The 27,500-nt window shown below is 52.4% G+C and overlaps 2 protein-coding genes across 4 annotated transcripts in view; one reads left to right on the top strand and one right to left on the bottom strand.

Annotated features, from left to right (window-relative positions):
- Positions 1 to 9,388, bottom strand: part of LOC125956522 (uncharacterized) — a 15,427-nt gene extending 6,039 nt beyond the window's left edge. The window contains exons 1-2 of the mRNA XM_049688491.1: positions 8,528 to 9,388; positions 1 to 391 (exon numbers count right to left, since the gene is read on the bottom strand). The exon at positions 1 to 391 is cut by the window's left edge and continues 1,305 nt beyond it. Of these exons, the coding sequence (XP_049544448.1) occupies positions 1 to 391; positions 8,528 to 8,573 (437 nt within the window). The 5' untranslated portion in view covers positions 8,574 to 9,388. The remainder of the gene's footprint in view (positions 392 to 8,527) is intronic.
- Positions 9,389 to 9,742: 354 nt separating this feature from the next.
- Positions 9,743 to 27,500, top strand: part of LOC125957022 (tubulointerstitial nephritis antigen-like) — a 17,884-nt gene continuing 126 nt past the window's right edge. Inside the window, exons 1-8 of one of the 3 annotated variants that reach the window (XM_049689373.1) lie at positions 9,743 to 9,972; positions 25,293 to 25,447; positions 25,564 to 25,747; positions 25,847 to 26,139; positions 26,215 to 26,398; positions 26,469 to 26,668; positions 26,755 to 26,912; positions 26,991 to 27,500. The exon at positions 26,991 to 27,500 is cut by the window's right edge and continues 126 nt beyond it. In XM_049689373.1, the coding sequence (XP_049545330.1) occupies positions 25,297 to 25,447; positions 25,564 to 25,747; positions 25,847 to 26,139; positions 26,215 to 26,398; positions 26,469 to 26,668; positions 26,755 to 26,912; positions 26,991 to 27,221 (1,401 nt within the window). In that variant the 5' untranslated portion in view covers positions 9,743 to 9,972; positions 25,293 to 25,296 and the 3' untranslated portion in view covers positions 27,222 to 27,500. Of the gene's footprint in view, positions 9,973 to 22,285; positions 22,697 to 25,292; positions 25,448 to 25,563; positions 25,748 to 25,846; positions 26,140 to 26,214; positions 26,399 to 26,468; positions 26,669 to 26,754; positions 26,913 to 26,990 lie in introns of those variants that run through there. The other 2 variants (XM_049689374.1, XM_049689372.1) reach the window with 2 other exon arrangements.

Here is a 27,500-nt window from a genome sequence, read left to right as displayed (position 1 = left end):
GGGGACAGATTCCAGCAAAATGAACGCTGGTGCGGTGGCTGCTGCTGCTGCTGCTGCTGCTGCTGCGCCGTAGCAGTCGTCCCCGATGGTGTTGGCGTTGGGGTTGAAAGTGTTTTGGCCACCGGGAGGCCCGATCGCCGGGCCGGCTTAACCGGTGGTACGATCGACGCGTGGGTTTCACTGGAGTGATACAGCAGTTTTAGCGTGCTACAGCCACCGCCGCTACTCGTTGTTGTCTGTTGCTCTTTGGTGATCGCTCTCGTGGCGGCTGCATTGTTAACGGTGGATGACGATGAGGAGGATTCGACTAAATGCTTCGCCTGCTCGCTAAAGTTATCGGCCAGCGAGTCCAGATAGCCCAGTACCGAGGGTCCTATGTCGGTGCTGCTGCCTGCCGAAGAAAGATAGAGAGAGAGAGAGAGAGAGAGTGAATAAAGAGCGGTGAGTGAGTTTGAGAGGAAACATTTTGGGAACTACGCGCGCAGTCTTATCGAATTTCATTGAAACTAACTGAGGCAGCTAGTCACGCGCGTCTTTATCACCCCGAACCATACCGAGACCGCGATAGGGAGAATTCAAATGCCCATCCAAAAGGCATCCCTCCCTCACAGCTGCCTCCCCCCCCAAAGCATCAATACGATTTAACGATCCATCATCTGGTTAATACGCGCGCATCGTGGAATCTCAACAAAAGGAAGTCAATTGAATTACCAAAAGACCAACAGACCAACGGACCCTCCTGCATCCTCATCCTTCTGTCCCTCCACGAATCGAAATCGGGATTAGCCCGATTCGGAGTTTCGACGGAGTTTGATTTGCATGTTTCCGATCAAACCCCGGGCCCCGGGGGCAGCAGCACCGACCGACACTCGTGCTCGATCGCGAGTGGGTGGCCCATATCTTTTCGGACGTGTTTTGGTTTGTATTTATGTTTTGTAGACACGACGCTCGCGCGCATTCATTATAGCAGCGGACAGAGAAAAGACGGTTTTAACGCCTTGATTCTGATTACGACGATGACGGCGGCGGCGGCGGCGACGACGACGATGAAGACGGCCAAGACCAACACCACGACTAGCGATCCGTAGATCGGGAACATGGGAAGTGCCGCTGCCGCGGGCTATTAGTTTTGAAGTTTCCCCTCCCCCAAAAAAAAAAAAAAACCATCATTCCAACCAGACGGAAGAGAGAAAAAGAATTACGAGGAACCTAAGGCTATGCCATCGGGACTGGTCACCAGCATGCATGCATCAATGCACGCATTAGGTTACCCAACACTCACAACCCACCCATCACAGCGATCACAGAGCATATTTCTTTAAAAGCTTCTCGCATCCCGCGGAAGAGAAAGAGAGCAAGATCCAGCCCGTCCCCCCGAAAAAAAACCCTCCACCAACCCACGCACGACCACGCACGGGGCGGTCGCGTCGCTGGTTGGCTGGTTGTGTCAGAATGTTTTGCGTTCAATTCGTTCGTCTCTGTGTCGTCGCGCCATACCATCCCATTATCGCTCGCTCGGACGTGACATCGAACGACAACAATGGGAAGGAGGTACGGACGCACCTGACACCTCGCCGTCTCGCCCCAAACCTAAACCATGAATGGAAGTGGAACTGATGATAACGAATCCAATTCAATCCCGCCGTGCTCGGCGACTCATCCTCTCGGATTGCAGTTTTGTGAGATTTTATGCAATGAAACGGACACTTCCCGGCGACACTTCCACACTCCTATCGCTGCTGCTGTAGGACCTCTCTTGGATAAGTGTATGCCGGTGGCGGCAGCGATACAGGCCCCGATGCTGCTGGCCATCGCACCACGTGATGGCACTTTTGAGAATCCGTCCAATCCAAACCGTGTGTGTGTGTGTGTCCCCTCTGGGAATATCCATCATGACATCCATTAAACACTGTTGCAGCGAGGGCGACGGGTGTGTGTGGCTTTTTTCTTTCGCTTTTTTTCAATTTTCGCTTTCTAATGCTTAAAATAGATAATGCATCCCACCCAGGCATGCAGCATCGATCGTCGTCGTCGTCATCGTCGTCGTCGTTGTCGTCGTTGGTCCCGGGGGTGGATATATCCCGGACGTGGCCCTCGGGGCGATCATTCGCCTCAATGGAGGGAATAACACACACAAAAAAAAAATGTCAGAAAGCAAAGGGGGAATAAGATCGCGGGGAAGGGGTCTTGCCAAGCCAAACGCCATTAGAACACCTAATCCTGGGAGGAGGAGGAGGAGAAGAAGCCGAGGGCCCGTGTCGCACGTGTCGCACCATTCGGTCACACTTTGGCTCTTGCCGGGACGGTTCTTGGATCGAATTACTTAACCGATCATCGGCGAATGATGGCATCGCAGAAGAAAAGCCATTTAATGTGATCTACCTCGGGGTCTGCGGTCTAATATCCACAGATACTATACAGGCATACAGGGAGTGGGAGTGTTTTCTTTTCTAAAATTAGAGGCAGCTCCCTTAAGGGCCCTCGCAGAAGTTGGTCTTGTTTGCTGGAGTATGTTTGAAGAAGGGAAAACCGATACCACTCCGCAAAGGGTGGCTTTTGACTGTTCCATCTTTAGAAGCTCTTCTCCTTCCTGTTTTGGAACATCGATTCCGAAAAACACAGACACATAGAACTACACCGCACTTTTGGACACTGCTGGATGCAGAAAGTGTAATTAATCGGTCAACGCGCGGTTCACCGGGCCGCCGGCCGGTTTTTTTTTTTCAAAAGGAGATGATGTCTGCCAAAAAGAGTCAAAACACATCTCGCGCAAATCGTAAAACAGGAATCGCAACACGGGAAAGCGCTTAAGGGGCGCCGCGTTCGCCACAACATTTACAACACAACCCCTGTTCCTCTTGGGTCCTGGGAATCGACGCTCGATCAATCCATCGATTCCAGTGATTTCAGAAATCTTCGCAAATGTTTCCTTGATTCCCACAGTACTCCAGCAATTGAAATCCACAACATAAAAGTACAGTTGAGTCATCGAGCTTCGGGAACTGTTGTTCTTTGTTGAACGACTAAGCCGAAAGTTGATAGAAGATTGCAGAATTCTGTTCCGACAAGTTTACTCATCCAAATCGTCATCCAAACGAATCCAGGAAATTGACATTCAGTTAAATTCAGATCGGAAAAACTCCTTTCTGAACGAACTTCAACATTCGTCCTAGCGGTGACGATGAAGAAGAGTTCGAGAAGAATCTTGATGTTTCTTACTAATTAAATGTTGTTAGCTTTGGCAGGGAAGGTGGCCATTTTTAACAATTCGCAGTGTACCTCTTCGTGTGATACCAACCGAGAAAAACAGGCATGGAACAAATCAACAAAACGCCAATTGTAACTGTTCGACGCGCAGAGAACGCGAACGCGATAGAAATTATCACTGTCTGTTATTCATTCAAATGATTGACGTAAATTGTTGCAATGAGTATTGAGTATATTGCACACTATATAGATTGCACGTCTTTTTCAGCAAGATAACTGAAAGATTTGTGTTGTGCAGAAATAAAATTTCCTAAATTTACTAGTAACTGCAACTTATTGGCCTATGGTGTAGTAGTAAACACTTACTGGCCTGAACTATTGGAGTAGTATGATGGAAGGGTACAGTTACCAGAACAGTTGCCGACAACTCGAATCACACGCGATTAAACATCCGGTGAAGATTTCCCATGAAATGTAGTCCTGTATATGCCATTAATTGGTTCTGAAAAGTGATTTCATCGAACACAACTTTAGCATTATAGCAAAACTGTGCATCCTTCTACAAAAACTGTGCATCACGATTCTTTCGTATAAAATTAAGAAATTCAAACAGCTGGCTTGACTCTACACTACACTCGTCCTTGTAGCTACTCCGCTCTCTCTTTCTCTGTACAACGTTAATGCGTACCTTCGATAGGTTGCACATGCTCGCTGTTCCCGATTGTCTGTCACGGCCAACATGTCACTAGGTCCCGTGCAAAAGGCAACCAAAAGGTCCCTCTCCCGCCGCGTAGCTCACCCCGCCGGGGATCCACCTTAAAAGGAGAGGACCAGCTACAACAACCGCTTTAAGGAAGGGTAAAGAAGTAGCCAACACTGCGGCCCAACAACCAAGAAGGACTCACTGGAAACGGGTTCGCACGGTAACTACTGGCTGGTTCCCCTGGCTGGCGTGCTGCACCCCTCACTCAACACGACTTTGATTGCGGCGACGGTACACGATCGATCGATATCACGAGGGCAGAATGGACGATCCGATGCCGACCATCCGCACAACAAGTGGTGCAACTGAACCAACTGTAGGTCGACTTCGCTTGCTATCATTGTGCAACACCACACAACTGTGAACCAAAGAGATAAGATATCGGAAGTCTCGGGGTGTGTGTGTGAGAGAGAATCCTTGAATCCCCTCTGGCTCCGCTTGGCTAGCTTATCGGGTACGGAGGGGTTCCTAGTAAACGCACCTATTGCGTATCAACGCATTGTGCACCGCGGAGCAGGTGAGCACAAAAAACCGCGAGCAGAACACTGGAGCATTCGCTTATCAGGAAGCGCCATCGTCGACACCCCGAACCGAGCCATGTCCGTGATGTTCGTGTGTGTGTGTGTTTTCGTTCGCTAGGGCATGGCATCAGTGCGAGATAACAACATACACCTCGGCGTCTCTCAGAGCACGCCCAACTTAGTACCGATTCGTCGCGGAAGTTGCTACCAATTGCGGTAAGCAGCAACCATCCGGCCATCTGGAGCACACACAATCGATTCCTCTGACCTGCCACAGTGTGCGTTGTGGCACATCGTAACGTGTGACAGACTGGCCACAACTAGGTGCTGCTGCTGCTAAGGCCGTTGTCAACTCGCTTCGTCAAGACGTGTTTCGTGCGTCTTTGGCGAACAGATCCGCGATCTATCCGCTGCGTGTTCAAGACAGTCAACGACGACGACGACGCTGGCGACGTGCCTTAGTTCCGCTGCCTTGCACAACGCCACAAACGCCACATTCTCCGTTTCACTCTCGCGCTCGCGGATCCTCCGCGGATTGGCCGGAGAGGGATCTGTATATGGGGGTATGGCACCACCTCTCCCAACACACCGGGGAGGCGAACAATAAAAGCAACACCAACGACGACGACGACGACGGCGACAACGACGACAACGACAACGACGGTGACGATCGTTCATTGCCGGATCGGCTCGCCTTATGGTCGCCTAGCGCTGTGTGCGCTGCTTGCATATAAATCTTAATCCCACCGCCGCGCGGCCACCGCCACCGCACTGCAAAATGCACTTTGAATGCACACACACACACACACACAAACTTGAAAAGAATGGATCCCCCTCCTCTGGCGTTTCGCTCTTCCTCGATCCGCGGTTCACGCTCTTGTTGCTCCTTAGCTTTCCCCCAAACGATCACGATGCACTATGGAATGCACGTTAGCTGCTGTTGCTGCTGCTGCAGGCCGCGAGGAGCACGTTGCAGTGCGCACTGAGTCACATTGTATGCATACGGTGTTGTGTGCGCGATCGTTTGCGCCAGCGCCTTGACGTCGTCGAAGGCTCCTCGGCGATCATCTTCCGCCGCCGCGATGGACTCTCGTATGTCGGCCCCAAGAGAAGGGGTTCTCCCGGCATTGTTAGCGAATTAGCAGGCGTATGGCGTATGGTCGCAACTGCAGTAGCACCACCAGCAGCAGCAGCAATAAATGGGTGTGTAAAATGGCGTAAAATGCGTGGTGCGATCACCGCTGAACAACGATCAACGCCCATTTTAAAATTGACCGCTTAGGAATGGGCCATCATATGACGCGGGATCCCGGGATGTTGTGATGGCGCCAGTTGATCTAATCGCTTTATAAGCCTTTCTCCGTCATTCGCTATCAGCACCGGCGACTACGACCAACTACTTTCCTTTCCAGAGCAACAAAAACCGAGCAATTAACGTGCGATTTATCACTGCGCACTCTCTGCACCCTCCGTATGTGTGTGTGCGTCCAGGTCTCGTAGGCGCCACCTGGCGCCACATAGTAATAGAGATCGCCGGATGGATACCGGCGATCGCGGCCCGTGTGTCGCAACATATTATGTGTGCCCGGGCCAGGTTACTACCAGGCGGCATTACACCTCGGGGATTGGTTTTATGAAATTGAAAAATGTAAAACATGATGCACCACCTCTAACCGGCCAAACCAGAATGCGCAATGGAATGTCTCTGGTCTGTGCGCGCGCCCCAGCAGCGTGCGTGTGTGCGTTTCGGAACCGGAAGGTGGACGACATCGACGCAGAGAAGCGAGGTCTGATTATGTGTTGATAAATCATTTACGAAAGCTCGATCACTCGCTCGCTGTCTCATGATGATGATGAGGATGTGGATGTGGATGAGGAACATTGATGAAAGGTTGTTGTAGGGACCTGTCTCGTGCTCACCCCCTTCCTCCTCTCCTTTTGGGACAGTCATCATTTTCACGCCTTGGCGTGCATTAATAACCGGGTGTTTATGCATATTCGCGTATTTAGCATAATTATGTGGCACTACACGATCGCGTTTAAATGCAAAACATGCGAGTGCTTGATTGCAGCAGCAGCAGCAGCAGCAGCAAGATGATGACGACAAGATGCGGGGCACGATCAGCGACACTGATAAAGGAGAATGCTTTTTTTTCGGGGCAAAAAGAAGGTTTTTGGCAGTACCAACAAAATGGATTCGTCGGAATGTAAGAAGAATTGAAACATGATATCATACCGCTACGCTTGTGATCTTCAAATCAACCCGTGAACGCTACCCAGAATGTTTTAACTTTTGTATGCTGATCATCCTAGCCCTGGAGGGGCTAGATTCATTTTTTTATCTTTCTTTCTCTCTCTCTCTCTCGAAAGCAATATCAATATCGAGCCGTACCGGGCACGCCGTCATGTGCGATAACGCACGGTAAAACCCCTTGAGTTTGGAGAAACGGAGACTCTTGACAGATAGGGAAGAATGGAACGTTACGGAACGGAAGGTGGCGCGGCAACAGGAAGAGCTGGATCAGCAAACAGAAGCCGCTGCCGCCGCCGCCAGTTTCGAGTGGTTCCGGTTTGCGCAAGCAGCAGGATAAGGAGTGGCCCGATCTTTCTTCCCCTGTTTCCCTCCTGCTCCTCTTGTTCTTCTTCCCGTTGAGTTCTCTTGTCAATGGTCTTTGACCTTCGGCGCCAGGTTCAAACGTAGTGCGCGTTCCCCCGCTCCCGCCAAACAAAGGGAGAACGGTTGAGTTGTGGTAATCAAACCGATTACTACTTGTCCAGGATCCGATCCCTCCCCAATTGGAAGCATTACGAAACACACCATGTCGATCATCAATCATTGCCCGTACGGCGCGCATCGCTGAAGGACGTCGACATCATGTCGCCTGTTCCGAGCTCCCATGCTATGCTGCCCAAGTACTTCAAGAGAGAGAGAGATGGAAAGAGCGGGAGAGACAGAGAGCGCGCGCGGGATGTTCAATCAAAGCGTCTGGCGGCGACGACGACGGCTGCGGCCAGAGTTCAAGCGCGTAAAAATCGGACAAATCGACTGGCTGGTCTGGGACTGGCTGGCTGGCTTCATCTTCTTCTGGCTGCTACTAATTATGAACTTCAGTCGTGATTTAGTGCCGCTCGCTGGCGCGCTGGCTTGGCGGCTTTTGCGCCTTTTGACCGGCTGACCTTGTTCGACACATGGACCACCACCGCGACAACAGATGGCGTCACCGTCGCCGTCGCCGTCGTCGTCGTCCCGACATCCCGAGTGCTGTTATGCTGCTGCATTCCCGCTGATGCTTCATCAACGACTTCATCGAGGGCTGTAAATGCAACTCACCTCCATCCCTGACGGGGTGGAAGGTCCGAGAATTAGGTCGGACCGACCAAAAAGACCTCATCCCCCCGGGGTGGTGGATAGTTGGGAAAAAAAAACAGAGGAAGAGGAAAGCATTCTACACAAATTGAGCGCGATCGATACTCGCTCGCAGCATCAGCAGCAGCAGCAGCAGTAGAAGGCAAAACGAGATCATGCGAGAGGAAGCGACACCCCACCCAACCCCCCTACTGAGCGCATCGCGAGCCAGCCAGTCAGAGTAGTAGGCCGCCGTTGCCGTTGCCGTTGCCATCGTGCTAGGTGATGGTGGTGGTACACGCACCGTTCAACAGGTTTACGTTGCACACCAACAGCAGCAGCAGCAGCCTCTGTCTCTCTACCGCCCTGCTACTTCCCTTGGTTCTTCCCTTTGGTCACCCTGGCCAACCCCCCGGATCCAAACGCGACAACGACGATTGCTCTCTCGCTTGCTCGCGCTCTGTCGTATGGAATTGGTCCCCCCGCCTCTTTTCTCGCTCCGCTCGCGATCACACTGAACGCGGGTTGAATGGAAGGGTGTACTGTGTGTGTGCGCGCTCGCGGTCGCGTATGATTCATATGATCCAAAACACCCCTTTTATCACCGTTTGGCGGCGTATTATCAGCTCTGCAATGAGGTAGGGCGAAGGGTGCATAAGGAAATTTACTGATTTCGCGCAAATCGCTTACCGAAAAAGTCCTCCCATCGTTCGGAGCCATCCGATTCGATATCCATGGCGACCTTCTTCCCGGGCTTTGTGAGAGGAGGGCCGTTCTGGCATTGATCACGTCCGTCGCCGCCTGGTGGTTGTCCTTCCCCCCTCCGGGGGCTAATGATTGGAGGCGGCGGCGGCGGTGGTGGCCGTCGTCGTCGACGTTGTTTTATGCTGCAACTCTCCGTTACCGCTGGGAATGCTGATGCTGCTAATCGATTCGATCACGGCTGTACGACGAGCGCAATGCATTCTTCGATGAGAATCACTTTTCCATTCCACTAATCACTAGCCACTCGTGCAAATGGATCACAGGGCAGGTCTACGAAGGTTAGAACTCGGTGATCGCGGATCCGCGAACTGCGTTCTAGACGGCGCCCACCCACAATAACAACAACGGTCTGCCCCCTCGCTTCCGGAAGTGGCCACCCCGGTTGGTAGCGTGATGCAAAAATAAAGGTAACGCAGCGCACAGAAACACACACGCGAGCACAGAAAACTTGTAGAACAAACAAGCAGCGCGGGGCGGTCACGGGGGTCGCACCCGCGGCTATTTGTGTGTCGTCAGAGGTGGGGGGGGGGGTCGACGAGCACTTATGGAACGGCGGCGCACGGTTTATTTCGTATTCACGGCACTACACCAGCCTAGCGGAGATCTTGACTCATCCTCAGTGACTTATAACGGACGACCTCGCCTTGCCTGATCACACACCTTCCACCGCCCTAATTCGATATCACGGGGATCCTCTCGAGGGGGGGCGAACGCACCTAATTGGAAGCCCAACACCTCGATCCTCCGATCTTTTGCACAACGATCGCCGAAACACGTCCGCGCCGCTCGAGGTTTTTTTGAAAATAAAAAAAACAACAAATCTGTTAAGGGTGTCGTGCACTTTTCGTTTGGATTTTGGAAATTTTGCCTTTTTATGGCCTGTATGCTCATAGTTTATCGAAACGCACTGTACATTTTTAGAAGGCCGTGTTGAAGCAGAGTCTAACCTGAAGCGCACTTGAACGAGAAGGGCACAGAAATCCGACACAGAATCGATGAAAGTGTCCCGGCTAAGCGTTCATCGAGTTCATCGAGCGGCCAAAAACTCATAAAACTCCACGCCGCGCAGGGTTTAACAATCAAAAAATTTCAAATTTACCTCGTGCGGACGCCTCGTGGTCAGTGCTAAGCACGACGTGCCAAGTGGTGAAGGTGCAGTGCTGAGGATCCTGAGGGGCTTTGCCTCTTCCCGTTTTTGCTGAGTATTCTCGGGACAGTAACGGTGATATCGTTCGTGGTGCAGAGTGTTTGCCAAACCAGCTGCTAGCAAGTGGCCCAGCCAAAGAGGACGATCGCGCAGAAGAAGAAGAAGAAGCAGGAGGAGGAAGCCCTACGAGAGCCACATCACTGCCGTTGCTGCTACTGTGCGGGTTAGTTGAGTTAGATTTAGGATTTCCGCACCACATATCACCTCCCATTAGGTGGTTTAGGTTTGCTGCAAATAAACAGCCAACAACTTGTGGTTAAGTGTGGTTGCTGTTGCCGTTGCTCGGCTACTAAACGCTCCATCGTATCGCACCGCGTGGATTGTAATTGCTGACTTGCGACCGCTTGCATAGCGGACGGAAAAGGTGCTGTTCATGCACAAACCCCCCCGGCGCGTCAGACCGCGATCATCTTGCACACATTTCTGCGCCAATGAACCATTTTTGTGTACTTTGTCCGCGGGTCCCGGTAATAAGAGCCCGATGCCCGATGCCGAACAAAACGCTACCAAGCGCCAAGAGTTCGTTGTTCGTTGCGGTGATCACGATGATCGGGGAACACATTTCGTCCCGGTGCGTTCGAATCTTTTGATTCGCGCGCGCGCACGCTGACGACTGGACGGGTTGCCTCCCGATCTCGCGCTGCCGCATGTGGCCGCGCGCGCGCGTGAGTGTGGGTGTTGCTGTTGCTCCGTTTTTTTTTTTCGATTTTGCATTCCGGCGTACACCTCCCGGACACCTCGCAAACTTCTTCCTACGCTACGCTCGCTGTCAAGGGGTTTGCCTTTATCTGCTTGCGAAACGATTGGGAACGATCAATCTCCGTTGCCAAAATGTCGTCGTCTTTGCTTCATGTTTCAAGTCTTGCGGCCACTCCCCCACTCCCTACATACAAGACCATGCCACGCACACGCTACGGGGCCAACGGGGAAGCACCAAGTACGGGGCGGCTCAATTTGGCATCTTTAAAAAATGAATTTGAATCAAAAGACAACAACCATCCTGTACAGTACCCCCGGTAGTAGCACATGCATGTCTGCATGCACAGGGGAATGAAGGGAAGGAGGGGTGGGTGGGGGAGGAGGAGAAGGAGGGAAGCGATAAGATAACAGATAACATGATGTGGTCCGCGACCTCGCACGCTCGATGCAAACGCTCATCTCACTCCTCCATCAAGCTGAGCGCACACTACGCGAAGTACGTAATCATCCTAATGCATCACGCCCGGAATGGAATGTGCAATTCAAACAGAGCGGAGTAGAGTAGAGAGCCATCCATAAACACTAAAGCTCCCTGCTCCCGGTTCCCCCCCCGGGGGGGGGGGGGGGGGCCTGAGACCAAAGTGTCACATTCTGTGGGCGGACGCTATGGCGACGGGCAGGAGATAGCGTTAACGAAAGGATCGAACGATCTCGAAGCCGATTGCGCGCACAGTGTGGTTTCGATTATCGAAAAAAAAAAAAGAAAAAGAAACATAATTAGAGACTGTTCATTGAACGTAATCGGCAGCAGCCGCCTCGTATCGCTATCGCACGTACTGAAGATCCAATAATCCTCGCGAATCACCTACAAACACCCCCAAAGCCGCACACGCACCACGCTGTTATCATGCGTTGGTGTACAGCGATAGAAGAAACGCGTTTTCCGCGTTCCTCGGCGATTTGTGGACAATACGAATGTCAAAAAAACAACAAAAAAAAAGGACAACCGTTCGATAAGCAGCAATTAGTGTATCAGAGTGCGCCTCCATCGTATTGAGACGCGCGATTGTGATTGAATGGCGACGGTCGATGGTTTCTATCGGGCATCGTAGAAGGCCGCCCCCCAGAAGTAACTGCATCCGTCTTAATAAGTGTGTGTAGTCCGTCATCTAGCAGCCTATCAATTTCTTCGAAACCAGGTTTATCTTCCAGGGGAATGTTTGATGACGGAGTGGGTAATTGATAACGAAATCTGCAACTTCTTGGAAGTGCACAGTGCCATTCGAAAAAGGGGGGGGTATTACTCAGCATCAGCGACCGCCCAAGGTGTGCTGCTATTTTTAGGGTGCCTTGAGCATCGGCATCCATGACTCATACGAGCACTTCCCAGTATTCCTCTTCACCATGGCGCCTAATCTCCATTTCTGAGTAATGCGATTGAGTTGCGTGAACGTGAACTCTCACTCCAGCAGCAGCAGCAGCAGCAACAGCAACGCAGTTATCTGCAGTGCGAACTGACGACACGAATAAACTAGTCAAAACAAAACGACATAAACGACGCATGCCACTTTGGTACATGAGAGATGAGCGCACCACTGATTGAATATTCATCGGGTGGATCTGCAAAACGGATCCACGCGCACTCCAGCAGCAGGACTTTGGCTTTTGACTTCAAATTGTACCAATTCCTGTACAGCCAGGACAAGACAACACGATGGCACAAGTGTCATCACCACCGGCATCACCATACGCCCAGGGCATGGTAATGGGTAAATTGTGTCGAACCACGGGGCGACCAATCCATTTACATACCTTCTGCTGACATACTGATCGGCATGCCATTGCTGCTGCTGCTGCTGCTGGTGATCGTCTAATGCCCCCAGCAGCGGGGGGTTGTGATCGGTATTCGGGCGGCCATTAGGATTGTATTCGTCAAAAGGAACGGATTTCGATCAAAACAAAGTGTATTAATTGTGCACAGCACCCATTAGCAGCATCGGGACGGCGCTTACCGATGCAAACGATCCTCTGCTGCTGCTGCTGCTGCTGCACCTGTGTGCTATCGCGCAATTACTTTGCAAAACCACAAACCACGAGCCATTGTTCCCGCCTGCTACTACAGATCGATCGTACGGCAGAACGAACGATCGTTCGATTGCATAATTCTCTGTGGTACGTACAGAGAGTCCTCCTCCGGGCAGCTACAGCTAGATCGAGAGGAGACGAGACAAAACGAGAGGATCATTAAGCCGGAACACAAAAACCCGGATAATCGATCGATCAGTGATCGATGTGATGAGCGTCATCGCGCTAAGGAGGGCTGCTGCTGCTGCCGTTGCTGCCGTTGCTGATGAGGGTGGTCATTGTTAGTCATATGTTTAAGCTGAAGGTTTCTACGACCCCCACGGCCCTCGGAGACGCTCCGCCATTCCACCAGCCAGTTTGCCAGCGCGAAGGCGGCATTTTTATTCGAAATATTCTCGACAAGCATTTCACATTAAGCCAACCTTTCCTCTCCAGACCACTGTGCGTGTGTGTGTCTGTGTGTGTGTGTGTGGTAGGCTCCATCGCGCACCTTCAGCAGCACTAGCAACACCGGCACTACGCACGCATGACGCTCCAGCCTGGCTTGAGCGTAAGGTTGTTTATCGATGGCAAACTGGCAACAAGTTAATTTTTAATGGCACCGTGTGGTGGCCCGTTTTACCACCCCACTCCCCCCGAGAGAGACAAAGAGAGAGAGGGTGGTGAAGGAACTGGGAAACCGTGAAAAATTGCCCGTTCATAAATCGTGCTCGTCCGCCTCGCGCATTCGCTCGCTTGCGCGAGTGTCACTGAACCGCGAGCGAGGTGCGACGCGAGGGCTCCCGATTAGTGGGGAAGGTTTTCAGGGTCATCCAGCACCAGCAACAGCAGCAGCAGCAGCAGCGCTGATGGTGGTCCCTGTGCGTATCTATCGGGCTTCCTTAAGGGCGTCCGTATCAGAGGGCGTACTCTAGGGAATCGGCGCCACTGATAGCGAACCGCTCGCCACCGAAATTGGGTCATTTGCTATGCCGATGATGATGATGATGATGATGATGATGATAGAGACTGGTGCTCCCGGGGGGCCATACCAATTGTTGCGTGGACCTACAGCAACGCCTGGCCTGGCCAACCATATTCACACAGTCTGCTTTGATTGATGTCAATTGCTGACATTCGAATTTCGAACATTTTTCGATGCAAAGGATCCGCCGTGTGCGGTGCGACGACGCCGACGACACCGACGACGACGCAAGTAGGCACTGCTGGGTGTGTACGTTTGCCACCCAGAAAAAAGACGACGCTTGCTGCGGTGATCGAAGTGCCTATGGTTTCGTTATCATTCCAGCCGGTTTTTTGGGGGCAAATTCATTCGAAGGTCACAGCCACGCAGCCACAGATGCTTCCGATCACCATCTGTGCTGGGTTTTGCATTCCAAACAAGGGAATTAGCAGATCGGTTTTGTGCGGTTTCGGTATCTCGTTTAATTTCGCGTCTAATCCCCGTTCATTGTCCCCGAAAACTATGCTTCCGCATCGTGCTGCTGACACGGCACGGTTTGATCTTGAAGACTTGATCTCGAAAAGGAAGATTCTTCTCCTCCTGCTGCCGCTGCTGCTGCTGCTGCTCGATGAATTATTAATGTTTCTGGCAAACGAAGCAACACTCCGATAGAGAAAAAAAAAACATGCAAAAGCTTGCTTATTGCGACCACCAGGGGACGGCTTTTTAGCATTTTATTGGGTTGCACCATTTTCAAATTATGATGTCATACCCGTTGGCATGAGCGATCTGGGCATGGTTGCTGGGTGTGTGCTGGGAACGACTGCTGGAACCGACGACGACAACAACAACAAGGCACACAAGACTACACCCAGGCCGATCAGGGGAGATCTAAGAAACAGAGGACACTCCGCACCTCGCCCCCCATTCTGTTATCCCCCTGTCATCGCTACCCCACGAATTAGCATCGATGCATCGTTATCGTGCGCGTTTTCTGCGCTGCTTCGCACATTGCTTGTTTGCCATCGCACAGCACCATCGCGCTTAGCGTGTCTGCGATCTCCTCCTTCTCCCCGTGGCCGTGGTGGTGGTTAGCAAGTGGTATTCGCGCCATTTCGCGTGATGCGCGCGCGCATTTTATTGGCATTTTTCGCGGGCTTCTACGAGAACGGGCGTGATCGAGTGATGCGACAAGCCCAGCCAAGATACTGATCCTCGGTGGTTTGATCGCATTAATAACAACATTCTGTCGCGATCGATTAACAATCCGCCATTCCTTCGTCTACAAGCCATCGTCTATTCATTAGACATTCATCATCATTATTGAGCAGCAGCAGCAGCAGCAGCTAAGGTTGATTGCAACTTGATCATCACCTGGTGTGTGTGTGTGTGTGTGTGGATCGTCGCCAGAGCCGTAGGTTGGAGGTCCTTATGATTTATGGGCGTACTATGGACGCACTACGCCGAAGTCTACGACGCCCTTTTCTGCTGGGAAACCACACCACATTCCTTCCCTATTTAATGTCTTCGTTGGTTGGCATTGATTCGTGTTCCCGCGCCCAGGTACCCTTCCGTGGACGGATTTGACGGATGGACGGATGGGTAGTGCTGACTGAGAAATGGCAATAGCACCTTGTCTATTGCCTCTGTGCCTCCTTTTTGGGGGCCACCTTTGCTGCAGGTGTCTATTGGTCTAATTGATTTATTATCCTCCTTGGTGGGCGCCACACACACGCACCGACCAAGTAGTAGTACGGTGGAACCACAAAACCATGGCCCTGGCCTAGAGGCTGGTGTAGCTGGTTGGAGCTTATATAGAGAAACCCGGAAAAGGGCAGCCTATATGAAGTCATTGCATGTGACGCGCGTGTGTTACTTACGTCTCTCTAGAAGTGACACTGAACTGAAGGTGTCGCAGCAGCATGTCCTGGAGCGATGACTCACTACGTGGCTACGTCATCCCATCAGGTCACGGCTAGACACTGCTGGACACAGCACCGGACTGGTGTCGCTGGCCTCCAGCAACAGAGCGGCGCTGCTCGCTAGCAACGCTGATGACCGCAGACCAGCATTCTTGTGACCGAGTGCCGCACCCCCGCCAGAACATGGTTCCGTAATTAAAGACAAACAAAGTCTGCGGCCAGTCGTGTTCGTGTCAAAGATCGGCAAGACATTAACACTCCACACTGTCGCCGCGTGTGTGGATCAGCTTGATTATGTGTGTCAATAGATATATATATATATATGTATGTGCGGCCTGTTAATAGATCCAAATATGGATCACGACGCTTCTGGAGCACTCGTGGCAGACAGTGGCACCACCACGTACGTTCCGGTCTGGCCGGGACATGGTCGGTGATGACATGATAATTGATTTTTGTGAATGTTCTACGATCGCCTCATCTTTCCCTATGCTGCTGCTGCTGCTGCTGCTGCTGCTGCTGCTCCGCTGATGATCAACCGATTTATTGATAAATCTTGAAGGACTTGAAGGCGCCGGGATGGCGGCTACGGTAGCGCGACATGACGACTCTCAGGTCAATTGATAAAAATAGCGAATCAAAGTTGGTCTCACATCATCGGCAGGTTATGATGATGATGATCATCATCATCACGGTTATGATGCCCACCATGAGAGTGCAAATTTACACACCAGCACCACCACCGGGCATGTGCCCTCTCGAGGGGGGAGAATAGGAAGCAAATGATCGGAGATCCTTAACCGCTCTGCGGTGAAACCGTTCGCCGTAAATCATTCAGCTTTTATGACTCTGCGCGCCCGCTGCGCGCTTCAGTTCTCTGTGTGTTGGAGGGTGTGTTGGAGGGGCATCGGGTGCAGCATAATGGAACGGTCGTATTCGCACCATTCGGCACCAGATCAATTCCGGTCAATTCATTCTAAGCACAATCACGCGCGAGCGCGCCCGCAATCGTTCCTATAGCTGTCCCATATAACCCATCTTCTGCACTGCAAATGGTGTGCGGATTCCTTCTTGACGACTGGCCAGCCTTTGCTGCGTTGCGGTCGTTGTTGTTGTTGACCCAGATGTGTTAGAATAACACACACGCAACGGTGTGGGGGCCACCGTTAGTCCGCAAAAACCCGCGATTCCCAATATATATATATATATATAAACGTATGAATTGTCCACTTCGGTGGTGCAAAGCCGAGCCGAGAGAGTGTACTTGTGCTTCACTTTACTTTTCGTTTTTTTTTGTTTTGTTTTGCTTATTTGATTCCGCAAAAGAGTCCGGCACGGAGTCTTGGACTTGGACTCGGACTTTCTATTTTCACTGAGGAGGCATTCTGGGTGTTCCCGCGTTTTGCGTGTGGAGGCGGATTATTTATGACTTCCTGATCAAAATCTGGCGCACATACCCCTCGCTGGTGCTGGTGGTGCTGGTGCTGGTGGTGGTAGGATTTGAACTGGACATTTCGCCGGGCGTACGCATTTGCATGGTCCCGGTGTCCATGGGGGGAATTGTTTCTTTCGCTCGCTATCCCCGGCGGTCGCTATCGGTGCGGCATTAGTGCGAGGTCGACGTCGTCTGAGTCAGCAGTACAGACGACGTTTGACGATCAACGGCTCATAGAGTGCATTTAACGGCCACGTCCATCCAACCGTGACGCGTTGCGAGCAATTGACACCGATTTTAGAGCCGGAGAAATCCGTACCAAAACAAGACCCCTGAGCCCTGGACGGACATTTACTACTTGTACTCCCGTATCGGCTAAACTATTTGAAGTCCTCCTCTCGAAACCTCGAAGCCGGGCTGGCTAGCTGGCTGGCTGGCTGGCTGGCTGGCCGAGTTCAATTGTTCAATTGCGTTGATCGGCCAGCCACGCAGTTTATGAGTGAGATAGTTGAATCTGGAGAGGAGTTCCGAGAATAGAAAGGAATTTCGATCGTACACACGCACGCACGCACGCACGGACGCACGGACGCGCGCATGGACACGCATTCCAAACCTATCGCAGCTTCAGGAAACGAGGGAATTGCGGAAAAGATAAATGATCACCACGGGATCACGGGGCTGGGTGTGTGTGTGTGTGTGTGTGTACGAGTGCGTGTGCGACCTGCGCGACCTGTGCGATCCAAAATTGGAGCGCCGGGAAAGGATGATCCGCTACGGATGGTCCCGATGATGCGGGGCTTCAATTGAAAACACATAAATCACCTGCCACTACTCACGCGGGGTCTCGCGTGTGGCACACACACACACACAAACACAAACATTCAGCAGGATGCAGGTCGGAAGGGAAGGGCGCTTCCTTGCAAGGGAAGCGTGATTGCTGCTCACCCCCGTTCGGGAAAGCCAAAGAGTCCAGGAGAATCTACAGAGCTACAGCACGAAGTACGGGAACCACAACCACGCTCACTTCCACTCGGGGTTATTCGTGATCCGTTCAGGGGGTTATATTGTTCCCTTTCACGAACACGAAAAGGGGCAGAACTCGACTCGACCTGACGACGGCCCACGGTAGCATATCATCCGGGGGCCGTAGTGCAACCAGCACCCCGGATCCGCCGGGACCTTCGGGGCAATATGACCCACAACGACGATCAACCTGCTTCCGCCGACGAACGCGGTTGGAGGAGGATCGTTTCAAAGATCAATCGCCCGGTTTCACCCCCCCCCCCCATTCCGCTGCTCTATCGTAGCATTTATTAGCTCCCATTCGTTCGACGACGAACCAATCGACGACCTTATCTTTCGGCCTTTTGGCGCTCAATTAGGGAGCGCGCGCGCGCCCTCGAAGAGAATGCAATTGCGCCTCGCGCAGTATCATCATCAGCAGCAGCTTGTACGCGGACACCAGGGTACGTACACTACGTACAGGCCAGAACTCTCAAGTTCAGCGCGACCACGACCACGACCACCACCATCATCATCATCATCATCATTGCCGGGTCGCACTGGATGATCGACGGGGTTTTATGGTGTTTTGTGGCGAGATTTATGTTCACGTGTTCCACCTTTCCACCTTCCGTGATGGTGACCGCCTGTTCCGGTTTGAGCGCAAGCGAGGCCGGTCGGCCAGTTTGGCGTGCGGCATTCGATACGGGTCCGGCTTCCCTGGATGGATCTGCGCCAACTTGCACCAAACACTGCTCTGCTCCTCCTGCACAAAGAATCGTGACGACGATCGACGACGATCGACCACAGCAGAAAGGTCTTAGAAAACGTCTTACCTTCAGCTAAGCCCTAGCTAAGCAGATTGGCGAACGCCGTTTGATCATACAGTACACGGTATTTGCATGTGCGCCGTGGCAGCGAATGCACTTTCACTGCACTTCGCCATCTGGTGTGCACCCCCTCCCTGAGGGCAGAGTGTTCCTCCTGTTGCTGCTGCTGCTGCTGTTGCTGTTGCTGTTGCACCTTCTTCTGGAACTGCTTTCTCCGGAAAACGAGCGACATCTCTTCCGATGACTCCCCCGCCGGTGGGGCCGTGTAATGGCCCTCGGATTGATTAATTTGATGACCACCGTAACCGCAATGGCGCCACCGTACGGGACCGTCGCCACCGGCGTATGTACGCAGCTTGTTCCGAGCGATCGCGCGTGCGACTCGATCTTAAATCTCGCGAGGATCTGCTCGCGTCGCGTAGGATGGTGCGCTCCGGCTCTACCTCCTTCTGTCTCACTTCTGCCTCGCAAGAATGTTTGTAAACTTTGGGCCAAGCATCTGCGTTGCGCACTCTACGGGGAATACGGTGCTCTGTTGCTGCTGCTGCTGCTGCTGCTGCTGCTGCTATTCGAGCGCCGCACACATTATGCTTGTCTCATGCGAATTCATGCGGCACAGCAGGGAAGGAGTAAGTCGTCGTCGTCGTCGTCGTCGTCGGCGTCCCCCCTCCTGCCCGATGGGGAAGGAAGGCATTCGCGCAGATAGAGTGTCTGCGTTGTTTACATCGCGCCACAGCGCGGGGTGGTTGAATGGCAAAGTGCAAATATCTTCGCTTGTGCCTTCGTCTAAACAATGGCCGACGACTCAGCTTCCATTATCAAAATGCTTCTCTCCGAGGGCGATTAATCCTCCCCTCGCTCTCGCCCCTGTGTCCAAGATATCCGTAGGTAGTAGTTGAACGGCACTGTTGCATTCACTTGTTTGTACCTTCCTCCCCCCCCGTGTGGGGGGGTTGCGTGGCCTGCTTTGTGCGGTGGTACCGGCTTCCAAGTGACGTCAAATGGGTTACTTAGCCACGCACGAACGCGATTGTTACAGTTTCCTTGGTGCGGTGGTGTACGCTACCTTAGGTTACTTGGACCACACAGCCGCCGCCGCGGCCGCCTTCTAGGAACATCGTCATCTTCCTATTATCGTACGTCCTCTGCCTCTGCGCCATCTATCGCGTACGTCATATTTGATTCCATCGAAACTCACCGACGACGAGCGAAGGGGTACGGCATATGGCCACTTGAGGTTTTCCTCGAATAGCGCCCTGCATGAATCAGCCTCGAGTTGGGGCGATGATCATCATCGCTTCCTCATCCGAAAAGGAAGGTGAGCTAATCCTCCCAAACACGAGGTCGATAACGCCAACAACAACTGACAACAACCGTCCCGGGACCGTGTGCGAATTCGCCGTTCCGTGCGTCTCTTGGCAGCATCTCAACGAGTAGAACGAGAACGGAACGACGATCATGAATGACGGTGGCGGTGGCAGTAGCGGCGACGGCGGCGGCGACGGCGGCGGCGACGGCAAAAGACCATTTGTATCTGCCATCAATTAAAATACTTCAAATTCTCTACTAGCCCTAGCCCTTCCCTGGCATACGGAGAGCACGCCGTATTCGCTAGGAGGGGGGGGGGGGGGGGTGACACAAACATCCACATACACACAGCCACACATACCGAACAATCACGGGTCTCTGTTGGAGGGTTTAATTTATACATCGCGCAAAGGGAAAGCGATCGCTTCGGTGGTGCTCCGGAGTCAAACACTTCCTTAACCTCTCTCCCTCTTTGAGCGATGCTGACATCAGCTGACTGGTTGGCTGACGCCAAAACGTGGTTCTCCTCTTTACCGTGATCAGAACAGCTGTGCTGATTGCTGATTGCAACAATGGAACCACCACCAACAACAACAAACCCCTGCTAGCGGGTATCAAGATCGCGTGCGTGATCTTGACAAATTGTGGGCAATTATTAGGTGCGAAGGTCGCGGCGCAGGGGTATTCCCTGTGTTACATATATATATATATGCCCGCTCTTACTGGTGTTGCTGACTGTGCACCGCGTGTCACCGAACGCTATCGTTGCGTGGCTGTGCGGAATGTCGCGAATTAAGCCAATCCCCAACCAACGCACTCTACGAGACCGTGAAAGACCAAGGCCAATCTGTGTACAGCACAAGAGAGGGAGAGAGAGAGAGAGAGAGAGTGAACAGTAGAGAGCACGAGTACCATATCAGCTGATCAGCACGCGATTACACGCGCTTATCGCAAAGCTGTTGAAGGTGAGCCGTAGAAAAGGCGCGACCTGGCCCGCACTTTACATTCCCGTTGTTTGCGAGCGCCACACTTCTTCTTCTTCTTCATTGCTGGAATGTCGAAACAACAGGGAGTTCCGCCAAGTTGGAAGTCAAGATCTGGGGGATGTTATAACTTCCGCTGTTTGTACGGGAACGGGCTGGGGCCTGCGGGCGCGCGCGCGCCCGCCAACATATGTTGGCCACACGTGACGATCACCGCATCGTCTTCGACCGCCGACCGGCGATTGCCGATTGCCATTTGCGCGCGCGTCGTTGGTTCAACAGCGCCGCTCCGCTCGAAGCTGTTAACACTCCAGATAAAAAGTGGGTAAATATTTGGGTTGCCAGAGCACTTTCGGTCGCGTGCCTCACACTCAGCACTATACGAGAGCTCTAGGAACCACCTAACCCACGGGAGACCAAGCCGGAGCAAACGCCGTCGCTGCCGTCAGATCATTATCGTCAGGTAATCAAATGCGTCGTTGAAATGCCAATCGAAAACTGCAGCAATCCCCCCCGCCGGCCCGGGATCCTTGATATTTGAAAATGACCTCCTTATCCCTGTGCGCTCCTGGGGCTGCACGATGCACGGTGAAAGGCAAAAGGCTTTTGCAGGCCATAACCGTGCAGTACCTCACATTGTCCAATAACTCACTGGTACCATTGGTGTTAATCGGTGTTTAAATTTAGCAATTAATTAACCAAGGAACGTTACGGCCATTGCGGTGCAGCTAGTTAGTCATGCAGTGAAAAGGCAGGGTCCCAGTAACCTTGGTTTGATTGCCGTTACCAAGCGGACGGTATTGAGCGTGAGCATTTTATTGAGCACAGGAAACGCACGGACAACTTTTGTTCCCTGAAATCCCATTCTTCGATAACTTAAAATAGTATCCAACTCCAGCACAGAGTGCACAAGTCTGCCTCAATTGCATCACCGGCAACTCTTGGAAAAGTGCATATTGTAAAACAAGTAGCCATTACAAGCGAGTGCACCACATCCGGTCGACGTGCAAGTGGCGCCATCGTCGTGGTCGCCGTCGTCGTCGCCGTCGTCGTGGCACACTTTGGTAGTAATGATTCAATGCGTGCTTCTTCTTCACCTTGCCGTGATTCATTAGGCTAATCGGTGTCCAAGGATTGTGCGGTGTGGCGCCGTGGAATCAACAGAAGACAAGAGACCCCCCCTCCCCGAACCAATTATGCTGCGCGATTGTTATGGATAGGAGGCGACAGAGATTAGAATAAATTCTTCGGTCCAATGTCAACCTGCGGAGAGAACCGCAGCGGTCATCATTTAAGCGCAACAGATGCATCGTCAAGCGTCGCAGCGTGTACACGTTGGGCGTGGGGTAGGGATCTGCAGAGATTTGTGATAAGATTGCATCATGGGGGATCATGGGGGGCGAAAGACGCCGAAGCGTGGCATGTGTGTGTGTGTGTCGCGCTCGCTCGATCGGCTTCGTTCTTGGCGAGGTATCTCTTCCTCACCGTGGCTGGCGACAACAGCGTCTTCAGTTTGGAGACAGCCGGCATAGGATTCGGATCGTTCGTTCACATCGCCGCAGCTCGCCATTTTCAGTTGTCGTCGTCGTCGTCGTCATCGTTGTCGTCGAAGTTGGTGCGTCTCGTGTTTGTAGCTCTCGGGCACGTTGCTAGTGAATCATCTGGCCGGGCCTTCCCGCGGTGAGCATTCCATTCGGATGCGTTTTCGTGGGATGCGTTTTTTTGGTCAAAGGAAATAGAACAGCGTGCGCGTGCGACTCGCGATCACGAAATAGAACGTGGCGCGGAAGTGTGAGTGTGTGTGTTCGCGAGGAATGATTTGTTGTGCAACGACAACCCGGGGAGGGCGAAGGGTGGGAAGGTGGAGCCCGGGGCGACTGTTCGGGGCAACCCACGAAAACAAATGATCTCGTGGTGTGGCTTGGGTGTCACTAGAAGGTGCACACAGAAGGAGCATGTTATCACGATCACGTCGCCATCACGTCTTTATGTGTTCCACTTTCGAGGTGTTCGGGTTCTCACTCTCGCACTCTCTCGCTCTTTTTCCTTTTTTTTCTCGTGTTGTGGTCATTCTTGAAGATTGATTTCGATCGTATCGTTCTAACAAGCAGTTCCGCTTCTTTCAGACCGTATCGAATATCGCATCGCGCCGCCATCGTGTTTGCATAGCTGCTACTGTTGCTACTGGTCGTTAATCGGCCTGGTAGCCTGCGTTTGGCGCTACAATGTCACAATTCACACACCGTGCGGCCATCGAGCCGCGGCTTCGTACCGATGGGACGCGGATATGCAGCAGAACTGCAACGTTTGCCAAAAAAAAAGGCCATTTGCAGCTTTCTATTTGCATTTACAGTAAAAGTAAATATTTTGCAAAAGACTTTATCGACAAAAAAGGCAGCGAAAAAAGACACACCAGACACCATAACCTGAAAACCGGCGTACTGATGGCGACAAGGTTTGATGACTCGGTGACTGCGATGATCCAACTGTGCGTCGGACGACCTGATGTTGGTGGTATGCTGTTCGCGTACGCAAGTTCGCATCGCAGTAGCTGCTGATGCCGCGAGCGCGGTGTTTTGTGTCTGTCAATGTCAATGCCAATAGAAGGCACCGCGAACAGAGCGAGAGAGAAAGAGAGAGACCGGCTATAGCCCGTATCCGGGAGGTGTGTGCTCATGGGCCCCTCGATCACCACTCGAGACTCGAGACGCAAATTTGTCGAGCATGAAAGCCAGCCTGTAACAAAAAAAAAAAAAAAACAACAGAAATAACCAAAAACCAAAAAAGAGCCAAAAAGGAGACCCACTCTAATCAGCATCATGATGGTCACCACCCCCTCCCATGTCTACGTTACCATATCATCTTAAGTCGGCTGCTTCTGTTGCTGCTGCTGCTGCTGCCGTTCCCACCTGCGCGCTGCACAAGTGGCTAAGGTGGATGCTGTCAGCTATACCTCCCTCCTCCTCCCTCGCCAAAAACGGCGCAAAACGTACGCGCACCCTCTCCCTAAACTGCATGAGATGATGTTTATTTTTATCCGCATTTATGAACTCACCGGTGTTAAATTGAGCCACTGACCACGGTGCCTTCTGTTGCTGATGCTGCTAAACCGCCATTTGTTATTGCTTATTTGTTTCTCTCTCTCTCTCTCTCTCTTTTTGTCCACCTTCACCACCTTCTGGGCCTCCTCTGGGCAGGGTTACCTTCGTGCTCGGTTCCCCTTTCTTTGGCATTCCATTTGTTTTCGCGTGGCGTAGCCGTTCTTAAAACTTCCTCAAGAGGTTTTCGAATTCAGGTTGTAAATGGCGCGCGGCGTGAAGTGCGTCGCGCGAAACGGCCCCATCCGTTGGCTAATGAGTCACACAGCGAAAGACTGGGGGGAGCTGAAGAACAGCGGGAGGTGTGTAGCGAACGAGATCTTGAGATATCGCGCGCTTGCAACGGATGCAGAGAGGATATAACAGCAACGCGGTCGACGACACTTGCCGCTGCTCTTCTTCCTCTTGGATGGAGAGGTTGGTTTCCTCTGCAAATTCGGCATACATTTCGCACACTTTCCGTTACGATCTTCAAATGTCTGCCTCACGCTGGCCGAAAAGCTCGATTGCGTCCATTCTCTTCCTTCCTTCCGAAAGAGTCTCTTCAGCAGCTTTGCACTCGTACTGATAAGGGGGCCAATAAGCAAAGAAACCAATTCAAACTAACCCGGGAAGCTACCTGGAGGTTAGTGTCCCTGGAAACCTATCGAGGTAGCAACGCTGACGTAACGCTGCCTACTGCTGCCTAATAGCCGCAACGGCAAACGTGTTCGGAACAATCGAACGGCATTGTGTTGAAGCACGGGGAGAAGTACGAATTTGCCTTCCATTCGTCGTCGGATCAGCCTACCATTGGCAAAGGTGTGTAGCGTTAGCCGGGAGTGTACGTTCTCTGAACGGCGGGGCAAACGACTGCAACTGTTTAAAGATTGGGAAAACCCCGAAAAACTCCAGCGCGCGCTCTAAGGGCAGCTAGGTGTGTAGTGTGTGTGTGTGTGTGTGTGTGTGTGTGTGTGTGTGGGGGGGGGGGGGGTTGTTGTTGTCCAAAGTAAATAAGCCAGCGGCAGGCCAACTACAATTTTGGAAGTTGGTCTTAATTTTTCGTTTTTTCGAACGGTGAAGGCCGCCATGATGAGTAACGATCGGGCGTCTCCTCCTACTAGGTTACTGGATCATGGACACCAAACCGAACACACATCGCTATAATTCGTTTGTTTCTCCTCTTTTCTCTCCGATAGCAAAATGTTGTCCTGGCTGCCATTGTTGATGCTGGTGGCGGTAGCAGCCGCCCAGTCGAGTCGCTTCCGAGCGGAGTTCCCCGGACCTTACTGTGCGGCGCGACGTGATCGATGCTGCCACGATCGTCAGGATGGTTGCGCCCAACCAATCTCTTGTAGGTATCAGAACGACTCATGTGTCGACGCGTGTGTGTGTGTGTGTGTGTGTAGCCTGAACGGACCGTGTGAATTTGTAACGTATCCACATTTCCTGCTTCTCCACCACCATTAGCAACGATGTGCTACTGTGATGAGTTTTGCGATAGAGGCGAACATGGTGATTGCTGTCCGGATTACGAGGAGGTGTGCCTGGGTATGACGACGCCGGTGCCGCCGGGTCCTTTGCAAAGCTGCGTCCACAAGAACCGCTACTTTACACCCTTCGATCCACCAGTAGTCGACAACTGTAACACTTGGTTGGTAATCCGCAGCAACAAGCAGCAGAAATACGTTATCAGCGATCGGTTCTCCAAGTTTTCACTCCCCTGTTGTTGTCGTTAATGTCTCACTTGCAGCAAATGTAATATCGATGGTACCGTCACTTGCACCGACGACGTTTGCCTGGTCGATGACGATCTGCTGCGCCAGCTGCATCATCTGGAGCGCTCGATCGGTTGGAAGGCCGGTAACTACAGTGAATGGTGGGGCCGGAAGTATGACGAGGGTAAGGTGCTGCGTCTCGGTACGTTCCAGCCCAAGATTCCGGTGAAGGCGATGAAGCGGCTGAGTAACCGAGGCGGTCCGCTGCCTTCCCACTTCGATGCGGCCGACCATTGGCCAAGGCTAGTCGGTGAGGCGCGTGATCAAGGTAGGTTTTTTGGACTTGAATGACTTCTCATTGGAAGCAGCCGTAGCAATTTTATTGAACTTTCTCGATCTGCAGGTTGGTGTGGATCTTCCTGGGCCTTGTCGACGACTACGATGGCATCGGATCGCTTCGCTATTCTATCGAAGGGCCGGGAGCAGGTACAGCTGGCTCCACAGCAGTTGCTGGCGTGCGTGCGTCGTCAGCAGGCTTGTAGTGGTGGTCATCTGGATACGGCCTGGCAGTATCTTCGCAGAGTCGGGTATGCAGTACCCAGTGGGCTATGCTGGTGATCATTTACATTAACAATTCGATTACGATGCACATTCCAGAGTCGTGAACGATGAGTGCTACCCTTACATTGCCGCTAAGAACCAGTGCAAGATCAGTGACGGCGATACGCTTGTCAGTGCCAACTGTGAGCTGCCGGCGAATGTGAACCGTACCGCGATGTACCGGATGGGTCCGGCGTACAGTCTGAACAACGAAACCGACATCATGACCGAAATCAAGGAGCGTGGAACCGTTCAAGGTAAGGGAGGGATCCCGGGTATTCACCACCCTCGAACGTTTGCCAATCATTTGGGTTTCCTTTTTCTCTCACTCGCTCTCGTGCAGCTATTCTGCGCGTGTATCGGGATTTCTTCTCCTACCAGAACGGTATCTATCGTCATTCGGCTGCGGCCACACCGGCAGAGGAACGTTCGGCTTACCACTCGGTGCGACTGATCGGTTGGGGCGAGGAACGCGTTGGCTATGATATGGTCAAGTATTGGGTAAGTGTCACTGATAGTGATGTCCTTTCGGGTCGAACTATCGATTAATCGTTTCCGTTCGATTCCTTCTCGTCGTAGATCGCCGTCAACTCTTGGGGCACCTGGTGGGGTGAGAATGGTCGCTTCCGCATCCTGCGTGGCACGAACGAGTGTGAAATCGAGAGCTATGTGCTCGCCTCCAACCCTTACGTTCACCAGCACGTCCAGACGGTACGCAATGTGGGCGACCTGCAGGAGCTGATCGTCGGTACCGGTTACGTTCCCCATCCGAGCCGTCAGCGCCCCTATCCGACCCACAGACGTGGCTAAGCTGGTGAGCCCCCCAGGCAGGAACAGCTGCAACCTACAGCTTCCTACCAAGCAGGACACTTCTGCTGCGCGTTTGCGCAATTAATTTCCCCCATTTCCACATTCTCCCTCCCGTTGCTCACTTTCCTTCTCTAAGCTGTGAAGCTGCACACAGTATTAAAAGCAGAAATGATGCCGATTAGATTGTGCGAGGTCCCCTTCCCACCCGCCCAGGGGTTTCCAATCGCACCGGCCGAAGCTTACATGTAACGAAGAGAGAGAAAGAGAGAGAGAGAGAGA

The sequence above is a fragment of the Anopheles darlingi genome, chromosome 3 (genome assembly GCF_943734745.1).
Source record: "Anopheles darlingi chromosome 3, idAnoDarlMG_H_01, whole genome shotgun sequence".
In the NCBI taxonomy this organism is placed as follows: domain Eukaryota; kingdom Metazoa; phylum Arthropoda; class Insecta; order Diptera; family Culicidae; genus Anopheles; species Anopheles darlingi.
Note: the sequence above shows the minus strand (reverse complement) of the source record. Positions and strands in the feature narration are given on the sequence as shown.